Genomic DNA, 21,915 nt, shown 5'->3' with positions numbered 1-21,915 from the left:
AACAGGCTCGGTAGAGGTGGCTTGTGGGGTTGTTTCAACAATGTCCCCACAAAGAAGGATTAAAACAACTTAAATAATCTTGATTGCTAAAACAAAGTAGGTACGGGGAAGACATGAAACTGCTACAGGAAAATACCAAAAAATGAGAAAAAGCCACCAAAATAGGAGCGCAAGACAAGAACTAAAACACTACACACAGAAAAACAGCAATAAACTCCAAATAAGTCAGGGCGTGATGTGACAGGTGGTGACAGTACACCTACTTTGAGACAAGAGCTATAGTGATGCATGGTTGGTTATGGTTTAAAGTCATATCCAACAATTGCGACAACGACTTTATACTGTCAACTGAGTTTTGTTTTTTAATGATTTCTGCTGGTGGTGTGCCTCCGCATTTTTTCAACGCAAAAAAGTTAAAAGTTAAAGTTAAAGTACCAATGATTGTCACACACACACTAGGTGTGGCGAGATTATTCTCTGCATTTGACCCATCACCCTTGATCACCCCCTGGGAGGTGAGGGGAGCAGTGGGCAGCAGCGGTGGCCGCGCCCGGGAATCATTTTGGTGATTTAACCCCCAATTCCAACCCTTGATGCTGAGTGCCAAGCAGGGAGGTAATGGGTCCCATTTTTATAGTTTTTGGTATGACTCGGCCGGGGTTTGAACTCACAACCTACCGATCTCAGGGCGGACACTCTAACCACTAGGCCACTGAGTAAAAACTGTGCCTTGTCTCAAAAAAGGTTGAAATACACTGCTGTAATATATATATATATATATATATATATATATATATATATATATATATATATATATATATATATATATATATATATATATATATATATATATATATATATATATATATATATATATATATATATATATATATATATATATATATATATTTACACATACACTGTATATATGATATATGTATAAATAAATATTATATAAATATATACATTTATAAACAATTTGCCTTCTGACTGTAGGCCACCATGCTTCCTCGCGAGACAGGTGTCGCCCCGCCCCCCACCCCGCTCTGTGACTATGGGATCACATCCGCATTCCACAGGGGGCGGAGCTATGACGCCACCTGTTTCTGTGAATGGTCTGCCCGGCTCGTGCAGCGTTCAGTGTTGCGCGAGGCGCGTGGGAGCTAAAGACGGAGGGGGAAACATTGTGAAAGTTTTCTTTTAAAACATGGATCTCCCTCGACTACAATTATTTTCCTTTTTATTCTTCAACACTATCTTCGTCAGCCTCCAGTCCAAAGAACGTAAGTGACGTTTTCTTATCTTGTCAAACCTTTAAAGAAAGGTCAAGTTTTGACTTAATGACTGGTGATGAGTCAGGAGATTGGAATTTGAACGTCGTCAATTCAAGTGTGATTTTCTTCCGTAAGACTGTAAAAGAAAAGTGTTTGATTTTCTCACTGCTTTACTTTAAAAAGAAAATGTGCAGGTCCGTTTTCAATGTTATACATGACATATTAGCTGTGAAAAACTTTGAATGACATGACTACATACAATGAAAAGCACTACTGTATAATCTTGAGGATCCTGTGTCAATTTTCTTCTAAATCAGGGGTCTCAAACGTGTGGCCCTTGGACCATTTGAGTCTCGCATCCCCATATTTTGTGGCCCTCTACTTAAAGTACCAGTAGAAAGTAAAACAAGTTGACTTTATATGCTTAATTGTGTTTCATTGTATCCATTAAAACGTATTCGATTATATTCCCGATTCGCAAAGTATGTGAAAATCTAAACATCACAAAATTTATTTTTGGACAATTTCAATTTCAGACGGCCATTTTGAATATTCCGCTCCGAATGTCTTCGGCGATTTTCGTAGATTTGGGTTGGGATGACGTCACAATGTGAACGCTTCTGCACTCTGACCATGTCAGATCAGTCATACTGGAATTATGCAAAAATTACAAAATGATGTTTTGATTGATTGAAACTTTTATTAGTAGATTGCACAGTACAGTACATATTCCGTACAATTGACCACTAAATGGTAACACCCAAATAAGTTTTTCAACTTCTTTAAGTCGGGGTCCACGTTAATCAATTCATGGTATGTGTTGTCTATCATTCACAATCCCTATCTAAGACATGAAGACATGTTTTTCTTTTTTTTCCTGCATTCTAAGTCGTAAATAAATACATAAAAAGTCAGCTAAAAAGTGAGTCAATGGGGGGGGGGCTCTCTATTTCGCCCACAACGCCCTATAAACAATCATCCAAAACCCGCCAACAATACTCTTTGCATATCGTGACCTGAATATTAACCAATTATTAGCAATATTGTTATTATTACTATTAGGGCTGCAACTAACAACTAATTTGATAATCGATTAATCTGTCGATTATTACTTCGATTAATCGATTAATAATCGGATAAAAGAGACAAACTACATTTCTATCCTTTCCAGTATTTTATTGGGGGGAAAAACAGCATTCTGGCACCATACTTATTTTGATTATTGTTTCTCAGCTGTTTGTAAATGTTGCAGTTTATGAATAAAGGTTTATTAAAAATAAATAAATAAATAAAAGTAGCCTCTGCGCATGCGCATAGCATAGATCCAACGAATCGATGACTAAATTAATCGCCAACTAGTTTTATAATCGATTTGAATCGATTTGATTGATTAGTTGTTGCAGCCCTAATTACTATGTTTTAGCGGTGCATTGATAACAGGGAGGTAACTATCTTATTCTGCGGCATTGAGACAGCAAGTGTGCTGCTGCAAAGTTATTCGAGATAATCTGAATCAATTCCGGGAATCTCTGTGAGATTGATAATATATTGATCATATCTATTTGCATGCAAACTTTGTAAGTCTTTTGGTGTTATAAATTAGATATATATGATAATAACTTCAATATAGATGCAACTTTTTCTTTTCAATTTTACTGGTACTTCACCTTCCTAGTTTAGTGTAATTGTGGCACACGCAGCCTGGCAGGCTAATAGCTAAATCTATTATGGTAGTCTTAAAATCCCACTAAAAAGAATAATAACCACAATAACGATGCAGTCACAAAAAATACAGCTCAACAAACAAACAAAGAGTAACTTGCTGTAAGCAAGCTGAAGTGTCTCTGACCATTTCTTAGGGAACTTAACAGTGTCCAAATATAAAAGGTTTACCTTTATTTGACATTTAAGGCCTACCATAGCTCAGGGTCTCGGTGGCTGCTGGTAGAAGTAAGTTCGCTGTAATAATAATGGATTAGATTTATACAGCACTTTTCTAGACACTCAAAGCGCTTCACAGAAAAGTGGGAACCCATCATTCATTCAGTCCACATTCACACCTGGTGGTGGTAAGCTACATTTGTAGCCACAGATGACTGACGGCAGCGTGGCTGCCAGTTTGCGCCTACGGCCCCACCACCCATTATTCATTCACCAGTGTGAGCGGCATTGGGGGCAAGGGTAAAGGGTGGCAAGAGGCGGGGAGCGAACCTGCAACCCTCAAGTGTCTGGCGAGGCTGCTCTACCCACCACACCATTGTTACTGTATATCAGGGGTCGGGAACCTTTTTGGCTGAGAGAGCCATGAAAGCCAAATATTTTAAAATGTATTTCCGTGAGAGCCATAGAATATTTTTCAACACTGAATACAACTAAATGCGTGCCTTTTTAAGTAAGACCAATATTTTTTAGAGTAAATGAAGTCTCATATTCTTTTTATTAACGTTGTTATTCTTAAGCTAACCAATAATAGATAAAATACTTCTTACCATTAATACGACTTCTTGAACAGGTGTGGTAGAAACAGATGGATGGATTAGAATGCATGAGAAAGTTTTATATTTTGAACGTTATTTTTAACACTGTGATTACCAGCGGAATTATTCATTACTTATCCTGTTAAGCAATGTCAGCTAAGATTTATCTGAGAGCCAGATGCAGTCATCAAAAGAGCCACATCTGGCTCGAGAGCCATAGGTTCCCTACCCCTGCTGTATATGATTTATTGTACAGTGATCGGAAAATAATTACAAAATCCTCACAATACTGCAAACAAGGGCAGATGGGATAATCCACAATGTTAGGGCTGTCTAATTTAACGTGTTAACTCATGCGATTAATCACAACACATTGTATAAGTGCAGATTAATCGCAAAATGTATATGCTCCTTTAGCTTGACCGCAGATGGTTGCCTAAAAGGCATAGCCTGTTGCTTTACGGTGGTCAGATCAATGCATACGTCAGTGCAAAAATAAGTGAGAGGATTCCGACTGGTGTGTTTGCTTGCAAATTTCACTTAAAAACAAACCCTTACGTGCATTCAAGTAAAACATTTTTTAAAAATGTTCCTCGATGTAATGAAAATGCATTTGTGTCAAAATATGGGGGTCTTTTTTTTTTTTATAGCTAATTTATATCATGCAATATTTAAAATAATATTGTTTGACAGCACTATTTGCAACACAACCCCTAAATTGCTAGCATTTAAATTCTCCCATCATCGCTAAAAGTAGTATAAATATAAAACTATTTTTCAACGAGAGAGGAAAGATTTTACTTACATTTAAGGTAACAACAACGCTAACACCTTTTGCATATCAATATGTGGAGTAAAACTACTAATGTACTAAAAACCAATGACGACAACGGTGTCTGTATTATTATTGTTTTTTTTGTCACATATTTATTTGTTCCTCAGGTTTAGAATATTTTAACATAATTCAGCATGTTATGGAAATAGTTGATCAAGGCATCAGGGCGTGGGAGCACCTGTGAGATGCCCAAACATGTCTCGTTTAGTTTCACTCGTCCCACGCATTCTTGCTTTTATTCTGCCATGGTGTAATTTATATATGTCCATGCCTTGTTTTTGTAGACACGATTAGAGATGTTTGTTGGTGGTGGGGGACACGCTTAATAAGGTGTTTAAATCCTACCGACATGCTTGATTAAACAGTCAAAGGGCGGCATGTGGCCCCCCGCCCCCCATTAAGCTGATGGCCCCTGAACTCACCACTATGGACACAGGACACATTTTGCTTGTGTCCTCCTAGCATTCCAGTGCAAATAAGCATATTAGGAGAACAGTGTGTCAAATACAGCTGGAAAAAAACTTTTGTGCCGTTTTTTGCTCACCCTTGACTCAGTCGTAGGAAGTAAAGGTCAATTGTTTTTGCCATTAAACGTACTGAAGTTATATATTTATCTTAAATATTTTCAAGGTGTAGCAATGTAAATGCGTTTTATTGTAACTCATTGTAAGGCTTTTCTGTTTGTGTTTAGATGTATTGCTGGATATGAGGTCTTCAGGAGGAGAGCTGGGCTGGCTGACTTTGCCACATGAGAACGGGGTGAGTATTTATACCTCAACAAGCATTTTTAAGACCGCGGGTCAAAGACTTTCTCTCTGTGATGTGTTAACTGACGACTACCAGGGCCCCTCTCCTCGTTCTTTACCCGAAAAGTTACCTTTTGAGAGGTTTTGTTGTATTTAAATCTTTTTTTAGGTACGTCAATATTGCATTTGAGAGTGTTTTCATATGAACACAACAATCTAACTTGACAGTATGTTCGTAGAGTTGCGGGTGCCAGTAACATATCTCTATCTATAGTTTAGTGGTTTTCTATCTAAAAAAAGCAGCAGGACGTGGCTCTGTTGACTGTGTGGGATGTAGATTGTAGCTGCGCTCTAAAGAACAAAACTTATTGAATGTTCTTTGGCTCAGGAATTCCCCTCCCTTCCCTGTCGGAAGTTTTGCTTTCATTTCAGTATACTTACAGCGTATATCTTTGTTTTGATTACTGTTGTACATCACACCACAGAAATTATAATATTTAGTTCCTATTCGGTAACTAATCAATCAATCAATCAATCAACTTTATCTATAAAGCACATTTAAAATTTACCACAGGGGTAGCCAAAGTGCTGTACAATGGGCAGGTTAAAAGATGATACGAGTACCGAGCACAAACAAACACAAACAGAACACGATAAAAAATAAATAAATAAAATAGAATAAATAAAAACATAAAAACAGGTTCACAGCATGTGTATTATGGGGCGCCATTGCAGGACGGATATCACTCAGTGTTAAAAGCCATGGAATAAAAGTATGTTTTTAAGAGAGATTTAAAAACAGGAAGAGAGGAGGCTTGTCTAATACTCAGAGGTAGGTCGTTCCAGAGCTTGGGAGCAGCAACGGCGAAAGCTCTGTCACCTCTAAGCTTCAGCCTTGTGTCAGGGACCGTCACCAGCGGCTGATCTTAAGGATCGGGTGGGGCAGTAAGGCTGAAGGAGGTCGGAGAGATAGGTTGGCGCGAGGTTGTTTAGACATTTAAAAACAAATAAAAGGAGTTTAAAATTGATTCGATAACGCACAGGGAGCCAGTGAAGGGACGCTAAAATAGGGGTGATGTGCTCACGTCTGCGGGTCTGTGTTAGCAGACGTGAGAACTAAGAAGAACTCATTAGACAGTGGCTAAAATCTACTGCTAAAAGTATGTTTCATTGCATTCATTTTAGTTCCCTGATATAGAGTATCTTTTTAAAATAATACGGTTTTCATATACCATCTTTGTTATCGCACAGCCAAACAAATCTGTTTGCCTCGAATCAACATACAAGTAAAATTGCGTTCGACTTTTGTACGCGTCACTTTTTGTATGATTTAATTATTTTCTTATACTCTCTTGGTTATCGTACGGCCAAACATTTCACATAACAAAGTCGTCCGTTAGTCTGCCTATAATTTTATGAAATTGAGTGCCCAAACAAAGAATCCACGCATCTCTTACAGGTGCAGGAAAAAAATCAATCCACATCCGAATTGTTATTATTTATTGCGATTCCTATTTGATTAATTGATTTTTAAAACGTTTTAATTTTTTTAATTTTTAATTTTTAATTTTATTTTTTATTGACATCCAGCATCAGACATTCCTATCCATTACATCATATTTACATACATCATATATCTGTTGTCTGCTCTAAATGTCCAAATATTTTTTGTTTATATCCCAACCATACCATCCACCCCCCCTCCCCCAAAAAGAAAGAAACAGCAAAAAAAACAAAGTAATATCTATAAATACATCAGTTAAATAAACAAAAAAGAAATAACATTAATAATAATAATAATCAGAAATAAAATAAAAAAATATAAACAGAGACATATATATATATATACACACACATACATATATATATATACATATATACATACATACATATACACATATAGGTAGTAATCCTTTTTTATTTAAGCAGTACAATCACTAATTCGAAAAATTAAAGTCAGGCTTATGGGGAGTGACATAGTTGACCCAGTTTTCCCAGTATTTCTCCAATTTATAATTAATAAAGGCAGTTATCTTCTCCATTGTATATATGTCCATTGTTGTTTCCATCCATTGCTTCCAAGTTGGGCTCTCCTGGGATATCCATTTCCTAGTAATGGTCTTTTTACAAGCCAACCGTAGGATATTCATTAAGTGTTTATCTTTCTTCAGCCAGTCCTGAGGCACATGTCCAAAAAACAAAGTTTTACTTTCAAGGGGTATTTCACGTTTGAAAATATCCTGTAGAGCTTGGTGTATCTCTTTCCAATAGTCCTTTATGGTGGAGCAGTCCCAGAAAACATGGTAGTGGTTTGCATTTGAATTCCCACAATTTCTCCAACAGGCAGGGGAGTTGTTATCATAGTGAGACTTCAGATGGTGTAAAAAAAAATCTGATCAAACTTTTCCAGCCAAACTCCCTCCACTTAGGTTAGCTGGTACAAGTCCATTGATATTTCCATATTATTGTCCATTCTTCCTCAGATATAGTTATCCCTCCTTCCTTCTCCCATTTTGTAAAACGTTTTTTTTTTTAGGCCATCTTGGCGTTTACTCGCTGCGTGTATACTGTATGTCATAAGTCAGTAGCCAAGAGGAGCTTTTGTAACCTGCTTTGAAAAGGTTTTATTGTAATTTATATACCAAATAATATATTCCAAGAATTGCCATGAATCGAGAATCGATTTTGAATTGAATCATCACCTCAAGAATCAGAATAGAAATTAATCGTGAGTTATTGTAAGATTCACATCCCTACTAGTCTCTGTACTTTTTTCCCCTACAAGCCTTCAAAAATATCAAAGTGATGTTAAATGTTAATTTCAACAATTCATTCATCATTTTATTGTTTGAATTTATGTCGATATTATATTGTTTATATGTACATATTTTGGTTGTCTGGAACAAATTAATTTATGGGAAAAAATACTTAGGTTTTCATGTGTTTCGGTTTTCTTTAGACTTTTTGGAACAGATTACTACTAAAGTAAACCAAAGTAATAATATTCTACTTTACTGCACCATAGCCTGCAACTTAAGTAATAACACTGTACTACGCTTCATTTTCCATCTTTAATTCAAGCTAGTTAAATGTGTCCCATTATTCCCGTAAAAAAGTAGTTCAATTTGAATGCTGAGAAAGAAGTCTTTTCATGTTACTACCAGTCATTGCTTCCCTATCTCTTAAAAGTCTTTAATTGCAGCGCGGCAGCAACTATAAAGCGCAATCAACAGCCATAAATGTTAGTTGGTGTATCCACAGTAGTGATTGTTGGATTTGTGTGTGCGTCACACACAGTGTGTTTGTGGAAACCCACACACGTAGACTCACACACACACGCGGAGAGCAGCACATGTCCAGGCCAATAATCCTCGTGTGTAAAAACTGTGCTTTATGGGCTCCTCACTCAGCGCCAAGGTTGAGGTGTCTGCTTCTTGAAAGCAACAAAACTGAGGAAAAAAATGTCTTCGTTTTGTTGTTGTGACCTCTCAAAGTTGACAATGTCCCTCTGTCTTCCAGTGGGAGATTATGCAGACGGTGGTGAACGGCTCCCTGTTCTATACCTACAGCGTATGCAGCATAGACTCCACAGAGCAAGAGAACTGGCTACGCACAACTTTCATCCAGCGGCGCCCGGGCACTGCGCGCGTCTCCGTGGAGCTGCGCTTCATCGTGCGGGACTGCAACACCATTGATGGTGCTTCCGTGTCCTGCAAAGAGACCTTCAACCTTTTCATCTCTGAGGTGGACGCCGACGTGGGGACCAACTTCCGCAAAGGGCAGTTCCGCAAAGTGGCCACCATCGCGCCGGATGAGGTCACACGCGATGTGCTAAAGGTTAACACAGAGACCAGGACGGTGGGACCCTTGTCCAGGAAAGGCTTCTACCTGGCCTTTCAGGACATGGGTGCGTGCGTAGGAATCCTCTCCGTCCGCGTGTACTACAAGACCTGCCCATCCACCGTGAAGAGTTTGGCGGCCTTCCCAGAGACGGTGGCAGACGCTCTCAGCGAGGTAGAGGGTGCCTGCGTGGAGAACGCAGTGAGTGGGTCCACCCCACGCATCTACTGCACGGCAGAGGGTGAATGGGTGGTTCCGGTGAGACAGTGCCAATGTCTGGCGGGCTACGAAACCACCGGGGACTCGTGCCAAGGTAAGAAGCACTCTGACATGCTGTCAGTCAGTCGGATAAGACACAACCGCTGCTCGCGATAGCTGTGAATAACGTGTGCGGAGGAGGAATGTTTATTATTATCATGTCTGCTTTGTTTGTCTGACACCCTGCTAGTAAATCATGCTCAGACATGGAACAGACCTGTTTGGCTTCATTTTGGTTGGCATCAGTTACAGTTGCTTCAGTTACATTTTGATTGATTGACTGAAACTTTTATTAGTAGATTGCACAGTACAGTACATATTCCGTACAATTGACCACTAAATGGTAACACACGAATACGTTTTTCAACTTGTTTAAGTCGGGGTCCACGTTAATCAATTCATGGTAATTTACTTCAGTCAGTTACTTTAGTGACAGGTACTTCAGTCACAGTTTCTTCATTCACGTGTGTTTTATTTAGTTACTTCAGTTACAGTTACCTCACTTACAGTTACTTCAGTTACATTTGCTTCCGTTTGGCCGCTAAGAGACTGTGTTGCTGTTTTATGGACTCGATGTGGCCGAGCACAGCCCACAGAGATGTACGCTGCATCATACCACATCTACTTTTAGTATGTTGTACTTTTACGGGAAGAAGTACGATTGTCCAAGTTCTCTGTGAAGATGAAAGAGCTGCTCGAATGAGAAAAAAGCAATAGAAAAACCTGGCAAAGATTCAAAGAAGATGTTTGCACCTACATTTAATTTGTATGGATGCAAGTAGTGAGTCACACTATATAATCACTCTTCAGTTTTCCCTCAATCTTAATCCGTCTTCTTAGCAAAGACATTTTGGACAATTGTATGCTTCAAACTTTGTGGGAACAATTTGGAGAAGGCTCGTTTCTGTTCCAGCACGAGCGTCACACAGCAAAATTGTAGCATCCAGAAAGGCAGGCTGTATTTTACCACTGGTATTCCAACACTACAAAATTAAAATATTGTCATATATATTATAATAATAATAATGAATCAGACAAATACTGAAAGGCTCTAAGCTATCTTGAAATAACAGAATGAATAAGTGTGTGTTAAGAGTGTTACAGCAGAAAGTAAGCAGATATTAACAGGCTACACATTAGGGGAGGTTAGATCAATGCATATATCGGTAGTGTCGATACCAAGGGTAGTATCATTATATGATCAATACTAGAGTAATTACATTGATATTTTTATTTTTATAAAATCATTGTTAGCTAATTTTTTATGTATACAATATCAGGGAATACTTCCCTGGTCACAGGAGGCCTTTAAGGGCACAAACTAAATGATTCAAAAGAGTATAGATAGTAGAGGTGGGAATATTTTTGGGCTCCTAACATTTAGATTCCGATTGAGGTATTCGATTCGGAATAACAAGATTCTGATAATAATTATTTGGGGTATAAATTCTAATAAAACATTTTCAAAACAGGTTGCAGGTTGCAAAAGCTCCTCTTCGCTGCTGACGTACGACTTACTGAATACTTGCAGTGTTGTCCTAAAAAATTTTTTTTTTTACATTTTATTTACAAAAATCACAGAATCTTAATCAATCTTGTAAAAAAAATCCAGCAACCTCAACTCCAACCCAATCCCAGCTATATCATACTTAGGATATAAATTTACCAACCATTTGAGAAGACATTCAAATACAATGTTAATTAACGAAAAATGTGTAAAAGCATCAAAGTATCAAAAATAATAATAATGGCAATAATAATTGTTTAATGTGTTTAATCCAAAAATGTATCTGTAAAAAAATGTTTGCAAAAAAAAAAAAATTACCGTATTTTTCGGAGTATAAGTCGCACCGGAGTATAAGTCGCATCTGCCGAAAATACATAATAAAAAAGGAAAACAACATATATAAGTTGCACTGGAGCCCGGCCAAACTATGAAAAAAACTGCGACATATAGTCCGAAAAATACGGTATATATATTTTTTTTTTAAATCGATTCTCAAAAAATTATGAATCGATTTAGATTAGGATAAATAAAAATTGCAGTTTGGATGTGAATTCATTTTTTTTTAAGTTTGTTGACCCTGAGGGAAGGGAGCACCATCTTAATCATTATAAAAACAAACAGAAGTGAAAGAATAAAATGCATAACTGTGGTGTTGCTACTGTATGTGTTCTTGCTGTGAGGGTGGAAAATGGCCTTTCTTTGGCATGCCAGGGTGTGGTGTATGTGTGAGCTCTGTGGAGGAAGTGTGGGAGGACAGGAGGGAGAAGAGGAAGGAGGGAGGAAGGGCACGGTACTGTGCGGGGATTTCTGAAAGAAATTCCTTCACCCTGGCGTCACCTTGCTGCTCTGATTGACTAAGGAAAGGCCATGTGAGTTTGTCAGAGTGACTACCTGAGCGCCGCCGCTTCTCCTCGCATAGCATTTGTTTGCGTTGGTCGCCAAGGCAACCGGAACCACAGATTACAGGGATGGGGCTGGCACGCCTCTCTTGAGTCAGCCTGTGGTTTATGACTCCTGCTCTTTCCAGTCACCTTGACTGGCGCACTCTCCATTCCTCCATGTGATCATTCAGAGCACTGACGGGCGATGAAAAGCATTTCACAGAGGGAGGGGTTCTTCTACTGAAAGCGTGGAGGAAGTTCTGGCAGAGGAATGTTCTCTCTTGACCACTGACAAACTCTGAGCTGAGCTCCGGAAACACACGTTGTGCATGAATAGTTGAGAGGAAGACAACAAATATTTCTGAGGGATTAAAAAGATTTCAGGGCTTGGAGTTTGACCTGGTATTGGGAATGAAAACACTGCCGGCCTTTGTTTCACTACTGTAAGGCCATCACTTCATTCCAGGCTTTAGGTGTCAGGGAAAGTGATCTTCCCGGTGACTTACGGTCTGCATGTGTCTTCACTGAAGAGCCCAACTGTCGTGGGAACAGGAAGCGGGCAAGCAGAGCAGGAATGCTGACTGACACAAATAAGCAGGTTGTCGGACGCTGCAGTTGGCGCTGGGAGGGCGGTTAGGTCCATGGCCGCTTAGTTAGGTGTGGAGTGTAATTTAGTCAAGAGGATTAGTGGAGCAACAGGACAGCTGTTACTTGGCTCGCTTTGCTTCCCTGTGCTCTTTCATCTGGTTGTTAACACACGCAACCAGCGGCCTAATCCCTGTTCCCTTCGTTAGAACAATAGAGTGACACAGCCAACGAAAAGATTTAATTAACAGATGCAACGATGCGGAACTCGAGTCCTTTTCACTTGTGTGCCGTGGTCAAAAGGAGTGCGGGACAATTAGAAGCTTAAACGTCCGTCAACTAGTGAAAACAAGTTTAAGGAATGAAGCTTTCAGTGCAGACATTGCTGTAAGGACACAACTCAACTTCACATTCAGGATGTTGTTCACGTGTGGCACACATGGCGCTCTTTTACGAGCAATGCAACATGTTTATGGCTCCACTCTGTCCAGACCGCCACACAATAGATGAATGGAGCTGGACTTTCTGTGCTACGTGACAGAGGTGCTGGCACTGCAGCTCAAGATTAAAATGGGCTGGCCCCCTTTTCTTATGCAGAGAGACCCCCACACCCACCCAGTGACTCCCCAGAGAGAACTTCTGTCGGTGTCCCACTTCAGCCCTTTTCCTCACATCCCCTTTAAGTCTTTCTATTCATCTTGATTCTGCCTGTTCCTTTTGTGTCGCCACGGTAACACTTTATAGTATGTATATATACGTATAGGTTGATCAATGGGTGTCTAACTCAATGATCAATACTCTTTACAATGATGTGATAGTGCACTGCTGGATGGACAGATGCTTAGGAGGCAACCAGTGGAGGCTTCACGAATGGAGAAGAGAATTTCTTATTTGACTGTGATGAGAAAGTATGCATGTTTCCATGCACACTAAAAGTCACACTGGGCTCCAATTGCATTTCCTCTTCCTGAAACACTTCAAGCATACGTGTCATCGTTTGCTGTGAGTGGAAAGAAAGCGGAAAGAGAGGAAGCGTCCGTGCATGCCTGCTTTTTGTCCAGTCGCCACCTTCTCTAACCTCTCACGGCCCGGAAAGGCTGCTGGCTTATCGCTAAAGCGAAGATGTCCACCACAGCATGCCACCAGTGTCTGATGTGGCGTTTCCTTTGGCAAAAACACTCAGGTTATCTGCCTGAGCTCACATCGCCTGATGGATTTCATGTGTGACCTGAGAGCAAGCCTTCAGGTGGAAAAGGCAAGTGGAGGCACATCGTGAAGGAAATCCCTCTTCATTCCTGGGCATACAAAGAGCCAGTGATTATAGGTTACTCACAACAAAAGCTTCCTGTTGGCTGAAAGAACTAACATTACACACACAGCCGCATTGTTTCCTCTTTCTGCCCTCATTTATTCCGAATTCAAGCTAACACCTTCTTTTGTCTCTTTGACACAGAATGCAAGCCGGGCTACTTCAAACCGTCTGTGAGCACGGAGCTTTGTCAGGTGTGTCCTGACAACACCAAGCCATCCGCAGCCGGGGCCACCCTCTGCCATTGTGAGGACGGTTTCTTCCGCTCGCCGTCAGACCTGCCGACAGCTGCCTGCTCCGGTAAAAAAATGCACTCGCTGATAACATTAGCAGTTGCTACCTCGAGCCGTTCAGACTAACTCCCCTGTCATCCATTTCTTCCTAAAGCTCCACCCAGTGCTCCTCGTGACCTGACCTGCGCCACCCTGTCAGCAGACGGCAGGCTCCAGTTGTCCTGGAGTGCACCATTGCTGAGCGGAGGGCGTAGCGACCTGAGCTACAGCGTGCGGTGCCAGCAGTGCGACAGGGCCTCATGCGCCCCTTGCGGCGAGAAGATCCGCTTTGAGCCTGGTCCCACCGACCTGCAGGACACCGCGGTCGTAGTCAGTGACCTGGACTCTCATCTCAACTACACCTTCACCGTGGAGGTGCACAGTGGAGTGTCCCAGTACAGCACCTTGAGGCCCACTGCCACCATCACCACTGCTCTGGACTACACTGGTGAGCTCATACTCGGACTCAGCAGCTGAGTTCACTAAGAAATAATGTTTCCATGCAAGGAATACTGAAGCTGAAACGTGTGTAGAGATGAATCACTAACTGCTCCTTACCCACCTATGACTTTAGACCCCCCAAAGGTTACCTTGATCCACGTGGATGATCGCAGTCCCACCAGCTTGTCTCTGTCCTGGGCTTTGTCTCGCAGACCTCCCGCCCACGTCAGTCAACGCTACGAGCTGATGTACCGCAAAAAGGTAAGACCGGCACTTGTCATGTTCAACCTTCTGGAAGATGATCTCAACGCTTCTGTTTGGGAAGGACGGAGATGGAGAGCGTGACGTAACCTCCTACACAGTCCTGATTCTGGACAAGAGCTCGGTGCACATCAACGACCTGACACCGGACAGTATGTACATGTTCAGGGTGCAGGCGCTCGGTCCAGAAGGCGGCGTTGGGAGCTACAGCGCGGAGTACGAGTTCCACACCTCGCCATTAGGTAGCGCTGTCAGTCCTGCCAATCAAGTCAAATACTTTTATGTCGTCTCATTGAACGACTTTTAATTTTCTTCTTCACAGCCGAGTCGCAGACCCAGAACTCTTCCACAATGGTGATGGGGTCTGTGGCAGGACTTGCCCTCATTCTGCTGGTCGTGGTTGTCGTCCTGCTGCTGCGCAAAAGGTTGCTCTTAGATAGTACTGTAGTACTGTTGTCCAAATACATCTACTCATTTTTAAATATCCTGCTGCTACCTTACTAAATATTATTTTCCTTATATTAGGAGGCTGAGGTCTCACCACCGAGGACCCGAGGATCCTTACTTTTCATCAGGTACAAACTCATACTAGTAATATTAACTGCCATTTGTAATACACCCCTTACAAAGTCTAATACTGCAGTATAGTGTAGTAAAGGTAATAGTACCGTGTTGTATTTCAGATCAGTTGAAGCCTCTGAAGACGTACGTTGATCCTCATATGTACGAGGATCCCAACATCGCCATCCAGAAGTTTGTGACAGAGATCGATCCAAATGCCGTCAGCAAACTAAAAGTCATCGGCGTAGGCAAGTTTTTGTGGTCGCTTAGCTTTCTTTCCAAGCTCGCCGAGGCCACGAAAGTCATCCTCCTCCTGTGTTCTTGCTAGCAGGCGAGTTTGGGGAGGTGTTCCGAGGCACGATGAAGACGTCCGGGCGAGGCGAGGTGGCGGTGGCCATCAAGACCCTCAAGCCGGGCTACTCGGAAAAGCAGAGGCAGGACTTCTTGAGCGAGGCCAGCATAATGGGACAGTTCTCACACCCCAACATCATCCGCCTGGAGGGAGTTGTCACCAAATGTCAGTCTGGGAAACAGCAGCAAAGAAAGTCTTGAAGCATTTTACTCAACTTTTTCTTTGGCTTTACAGTCAAGCACACCATGATCGTGACAGAGTACATGGAGAACGGAGCTTTGGACATCTACCTGAAGGTACACACAAGCTAATGCTAGAGCATAACATTTGTATCAGGTTCTGCTGGGGTACATAATGATCTGACCAAAGATGTTTTTCATGGCGGACGTGTTTTTGAACCCCACAGGGCCGTGATGGAGAGATTCCCACCTACCAGCTAGCAGGAATGTTGCGTGGAATATCCGCGGGCATGAAGTACCTCTCAGACATGAACTACGTGCACCGAGACCTGGCAGCCAGGAACGTTCTGGTCAACAGCGACCTGGAGTGTAAGGTGTCAGACTTTGGTCTGTCACGTGTCCTGGAGGACGACTCAGAGGGGACCTACACAACCAGAGTGAGTCAGTGCTCCTCTTGAAGCTCTTTAGTGGACTTTCTATTTAAAATAAATCCCACGGTAACGAATTGCAAGTGTTAGAACTTTAGACTGTTTCATGGTGCTTTTAGTAATTCCTTGGGTGTGTGTGTGTGTGCGTGTGCGTGTGTAGCTTTAAGGCTAATGAGCTGTGTTTGACTCTGACAGAGTGTGTGTCTCCTAGAAGGACTATTGTTTACTTGATCCACTTTAGACTGTAGAACGCTTGTGCAAGCCTGTTTTTTACAAAGTGGTGGGTGGGCTCATCCAGCTAGCGGCAGGTCAAAGGTGGCATCATGTCAATGAGAAGAGGTTTTTACTTCATGACGTCATCCTGAAAAGATGCAAGTTGTAAAGCGAGAATTTGAACGCCGCATCGCACAAAAGTGACGGCGATGATAGATTTTGATCATGTTTGGTGTTGAAAAACACATATTAGTGTTGCAATATTATGGAAATGTCACTTTTGCATGACTTTTAGTGTTTTGTGAATTTAAAAATTACTCACAGTGGCTTTTCCATCAGGGAGGTAAAATTCCCATCCGATGGACGGCGCCTGAAGCCATCGCGTACAGAAAGTTTACGTCGGCAAGCGACGTGTGGAGCTTTGGCATCGTCATGTGGGAAGTGATGGCGTTTGGAGAGAGACCCTACTGGGACATGAGCAACCATGAGGTAGTCTTTGTCACCTTGGCAAAGTCTGACGCTGCAGACTTGTGACGTCGGACAGCAGCACGACAGTCATTCATCCATCTAAGCTGTGATGTCATGATTAACAGGTCATGACCGCCATCAACGAGGCCTTCAGGCTGCCCGCGCCCATGGACTGCCCCTCTGCCATCTACCAGCTCATGCTCCAGTGTTGGCAGCACGACCGCGCCACAAGACCGCGCTTCTCCGACATCGTCAACATCCTGGACAAACTGCTGCAGAGTCCTGAATCTTTGACCACCATCGCAGACTTCGACCCACGGTACGTCAGTCACTGTGCTTTTCAACTCACTATCCAACATTTGTCAACTGCGTTCCTTTTTTAATACTAGGATCAAATGCTAATTATATTTTAACCCTTATAATTGTAAACATTCTGGCCTTTAATTTATAGAGCCTTAAAACAAGCACAAGAAGGTGAGGCAGACAAAACATCAACACCAAACACAAACGTCAGCTACAACAGTGAAATAGTGATAAAATAATACAAACACATTGTGTGTACAAACATGAATATTGACACATTAAGCAATTCAGCAGCAAAGCACTCTTGCAGAAAACAGAAACAAAATGTTGCTGCATACTTAAAATGTGAAGTGAAGTGAATTATATTTATATAGCGCTTTCCTCTAGTGACTCAAAGCGCTTTACATTGTGATACCCAATATCTAAGTTACATTTAAACCAGTGTGGATGGCACTGGGAGCAGGTGGGTAAAGTGTCTTGCCCAAGGACACAACGGCAGAGACTAGGATTGCAGAAGCGGGAATCGAACCTGGAACCCTCAAGTTGCTGGCACGGCCACTCTACCAACCGAGCTATACCGCCCTTGTCATGTAAATGGGAGAGAGTAGCACCATCTGGTAGTAGTCCGAACAGAAATGGTAACAAAGATTTGCATTTGTTTATGTTCAGATAAATGTGGGATCAAACATGACATTTAATCAGTGGCCTAGTGGTTAGAGTGTCCGCCCTGAGGTCGGTAGGTTATGAGTTCAAACGCCGGCCGAGTCATACCAAAGACTATAAAAATGGGACCCATTACCTCCCTGCTTGGCACTCAGCATCAAGGGTTGGAATTGGGGGTTAAATCACCAAAAATGATTCCCGGATGCGGCCACCACTGCTGCCCACTGCTCCCCTCACCTCCCAGGTGGTGATCAAGGGGATGGGTCAAATGCAGAGGACAAATTTTGCCACACCTAGTGTGTGTGTGACAATCATTGGTACTTTAACTTTAATTTTTGGTCACGAGGAACAAGTGTGACACTTTTTGTGTGGCTTTGCTATTTTAGGTTAGGTAGAATAATTACATTTTTAGAAGTGTCTTCAAACTAAAGAATTCACAAAATATACTCAATAGAAATGGGTGCCGAGTTTGGTACATTTCTAGTTACTACCGGGTAGGGATGTCCCGATCCAGGTTTTTGCACTTCTGATCCAATACCGATATTGTTTTAGCATTTCCGATCCGATACCGATACTGACCGATACCGATACTGACCGATACCGATACTGACCGATACTGGCCTATCCGAGCATGTATTAAAGTTTAAAGTTATTTAGCCTACTTAGTTGTCAGAATCATGTTGAAAAGGGTTTTAGTACTCTTGATAACAACTAGCCAGCTGAATTAGGGGAGTTTGAATAATACACAATGGTTGGTAACAAGAAACTGACCTGTTTATTCAAGGATAAACACAAAATAGACAAAATTATACATGACAAACAGAAATGGCATCATTGAACTAGGGCTGGGCGATATGGCCTTTTTTTAATATTGCGATATTTTAAGGCCATATTGCGATACACAATATATATCTCGATATTTTGCCTTAGCCTTGAATGAACACTTGATGCATATAATCACAGCAGTATGATGATTTTATGTGTTTTGATTGATTGATTGAGACTTTTATTAGTAGGTTGCACAGTGAAGTACATATTCCGTACAATTGACCACTAAATGGTAACACCCGAATAAGTTTTTCAACTTGTTTAAGTCGGGGTCCACTTAAATTGATTCATGATACAGATATATACTATCAGATATATACTATCATCATAATACAGTCATTACACAAGATAATCACATTGAATTATTTACATTATTTATAATCCAGGATGTGGAGGGGGGCGCCAGATGTAAGTGTCAAAAAGACAGCCAAAAAAGTTTGATATGAGAATAAATCAAAAGTTAAAATATAGGGTAGAAATGCACCCCTTTGCAGGAAATGTAGTCTTGATTTTCAAAATGTTCTTTCAAGGCTTGCATGTCTACATTAAAACATTCTTCTTCATACTGCATTAATATATGCTACTTTTAAACTTTCATGCAGAGAAGGAAATCACAACTAAAAAAATCACTAATTTTTTCATACGGTGTTGATGTGGAAATTTTTGCCTCAGCATTTTGATGGTGTGGACGTGTGGCACCGAATGGAGATAAGCGTCTCGACAGACGTCACAATATTTGAACAATGATGACGAAAACTGTTTTCTCTGTCGTGTCCATGTGTCGAAAATTGTTATGCGCTTATTTTTTTTATTCGATTTTGTGCGTGGCATAGATTTGCTATGCGCAGAGGACGCTTAAACAGTGCGCAATTGCACAGGCGAGCACCTTAGAGGGAGCGTTGCTCGCACGGCTGCGCTAGCATCACAGCTAACGTTAGCCATGCTGCTACCTCTCTGCTCGGGGAGGACGTATACGTATGTGACGTATGACGTGACAGTATGTGACGTGTGTAAGAAGGTGCGCTTGCTGTCTGTGAGAAGCACAGACACAGAAAAGAGTGAGAAGAGCCTGTCGTGTAATGCCAGCAGCTAAAAGCAACTGCGTGAGAATTCACAGACCTGTGCATGTGTTGAAGGTGTGCTGGAAAATGCGGAACGGAAATTACGGAGCAGCAGAAAAGTGGAATGTATTATTTAAATCGGTGCGTTGGAAAACACGGACCAGAGTTTTTTTTTAAACTGGATCTGGATCGGCATTTTCCCATGCCTTGCCGATACGCAATTTTTGGCAAATATCGGCAGCCGATCCGATCCAAATATCGGATCGGGACATCCCTACTACCGGGTACCGATTTACGTAAAATCAAACAAACAGGAGCATTTTTCCAATCATTTGTTGCAAACTCAAACAATTGGCAGGCAAACAAGCGTATTCATGGTGGACTGCCTCTAAATCAGTGATTCTCAAACTGTGGTACGGTAACCACTTGTGGTGCACGGGATCCATTTAGTGGTACACTAAAGAATTACTTGATTAAAGTACAGTGTTTTATTTTACTAAATTTAAACACAGTGTTACTGGTCATACTGCTTGTATACTTGTTACATTAATCCCCAGCCTTGTTTTTAATGAATACTTAGGCCTACTATGTTACTGCATTTTAATGTTGGTCATTATGGTGTTACTTGGAGAGCCACAGGTTATATTGTCAGTTATCTGCACCCCCAGGAACTTGGTGCTGCATTACAATATCAATAAAGAGAATATCGATTATCACATGAACACAAAAAAGTACAGAAAATTGGTATCGTTGAGCACTGGTATCGGTTTCAAGGTTGCGGAAATTGGTACCGTATCAGTTGAAATGTGAAAGTTACCATCACTTATCTTCAGAGAGGCTCAAGCAGTGACATGTTGTCCAAATAAGATCTGTTTGAAGGACTACAAGAGTAATGAATGTTCACTGCTGTCCTCGTGCAGCGTATCCATCCGCCTGCCCAGCACCAGCGGCTGTGACGGCACTATGTTCCGATCCGTTCCCGAGTGGCTGGACTCCATCAAGATGAGCCAGTACAATGAAAGCTTTGCACGCGCGGGCATCACCAGCATGGAGCAGGTGCTCGCCTTGAGGCACGAGTAAGTGCACGCCACACAGAAAACATGTGTATTTCATTTCTCGTAGCTAACGCGGCTTCTTCCTCCCCGTTGCAGAGACATCAGGAATATTGGCGTCCGCTTGCCGGGTCACATGAAAAGAATCGCTTACAGCATCCTGGGCCTGAAAGACGAGAGCGGCCCTCTGAGCGTGTTTGCAGTGTGACGCGCTGAGCGTGGGTCCAACACGGACGTGCACTGAAGCCTTATGAGGACTAAACCTGGAGCCTCAATCTCCTCCTGGCTGAACACAGGAATAAGACTGAAAACACTAACGTACTTTAAAACCATCGTCATCGTCACACAAGCTTGTGTTGGGACTGAATTATGCGCTTTGTCATTAACAGCTCATTTTTATGATCTCTGGAACTTTGGAACCACGCTTCCACTCAGGGTAAAGAATCACAGGATCCTTTTTTGAATTTACATTATGTCTTAATACCGCCATAAATGTTTATTTAATATTTATTTTCTTTGATATTTATGCTATTTGTTACGAGAAAGGGTGGTAAATAAAGTCAAGAGTTATGATTGCTGGATCTTCATACACTCAGTGACACAACATTAGGTACACTTGCAGATATATGGTTGCTGCCACAGAGGAGGGAACAATACCGTGCTTGTAGTTTTACTATGTTTGACCTACTGCAGCATTATTAGCAGGAATTTAAGGATTTTAAAAGATAATCTTATTAAAGGCTCTTAAACAACCTTGAATACTTTTGACCCTTGACCCGTGCTGCGTTAGACAGTCTACAATGAACGTGATAATGCTGTAATAAAAAAACATTAAAGCATTGACGTGTAATTAAAAAGTAACAAGCTTATTTTTTTCAGATCTTTTCAATAACTTTGGACATAACCAGTTTTGCCTTTTTTTAAAGGCAAAGCTGACACTTATTATGTATGTATTCATGGGGAAAATATGATTACATAACATGTCAGGATAACAGTACATTAAAACAATGCACTTATAACGGTAGGCATGTGTCCAAATCAGTCTTGATGGCAAAAAAACACATTTTTTATAATGTTAACACAATACAAAAGCACAACCTGGCCAAGGTTCATACAATTAT

General features: G+C 41.3%; 1 protein-coding gene across 1 annotated transcript; it reads left to right on the top strand.

Annotated features, from left to right (window-relative positions):
• The first annotated feature begins 1,146 nt into the window (after window positions 1-1,146).
• epha2a (eph receptor A2 a) lies at window positions 1,147-21,610 on the top strand. Its single transcript, XM_061923432.1, has 17 exons — window positions 1,147-1,283; window positions 5,278-5,345; window positions 8,852-9,485; window positions 13,857-14,012; window positions 14,100-14,432; window positions 14,559-14,686; window positions 14,751-14,928; window positions 15,009-15,111; window positions 15,212-15,261; window positions 15,370-15,495; window positions 15,579-15,764; window positions 15,834-15,895; window positions 16,006-16,215; window positions 16,759-16,908; window positions 17,013-17,206; window positions 20,663-20,818; window positions 20,894-21,610. Exons 1-17 carry the CDS (start codon window positions 1,208-1,210, stop codon window positions 21,000-21,002), a joined length of 2,919 nt encoding a protein of 972 aa, XP_061779416.1. The 5' UTR covers window positions 1,147-1,207; the 3' UTR covers window positions 21,003-21,610.
• Window positions 21,611-21,915: the final 305 nt, after the last annotated feature.

Source organism: Nerophis lumbriciformis, linkage group LG28 (assembly GCF_033978685.3).
Source record: "Nerophis lumbriciformis linkage group LG28, RoL_Nlum_v2.1, whole genome shotgun sequence".
NCBI lineage: Eukaryota > Metazoa > Chordata > Actinopteri > Syngnathiformes > Syngnathidae > Nerophis > Nerophis lumbriciformis.
Note: the sequence above shows the minus strand (reverse complement) of the source record. Positions and strands in the feature narration are given on the sequence as shown.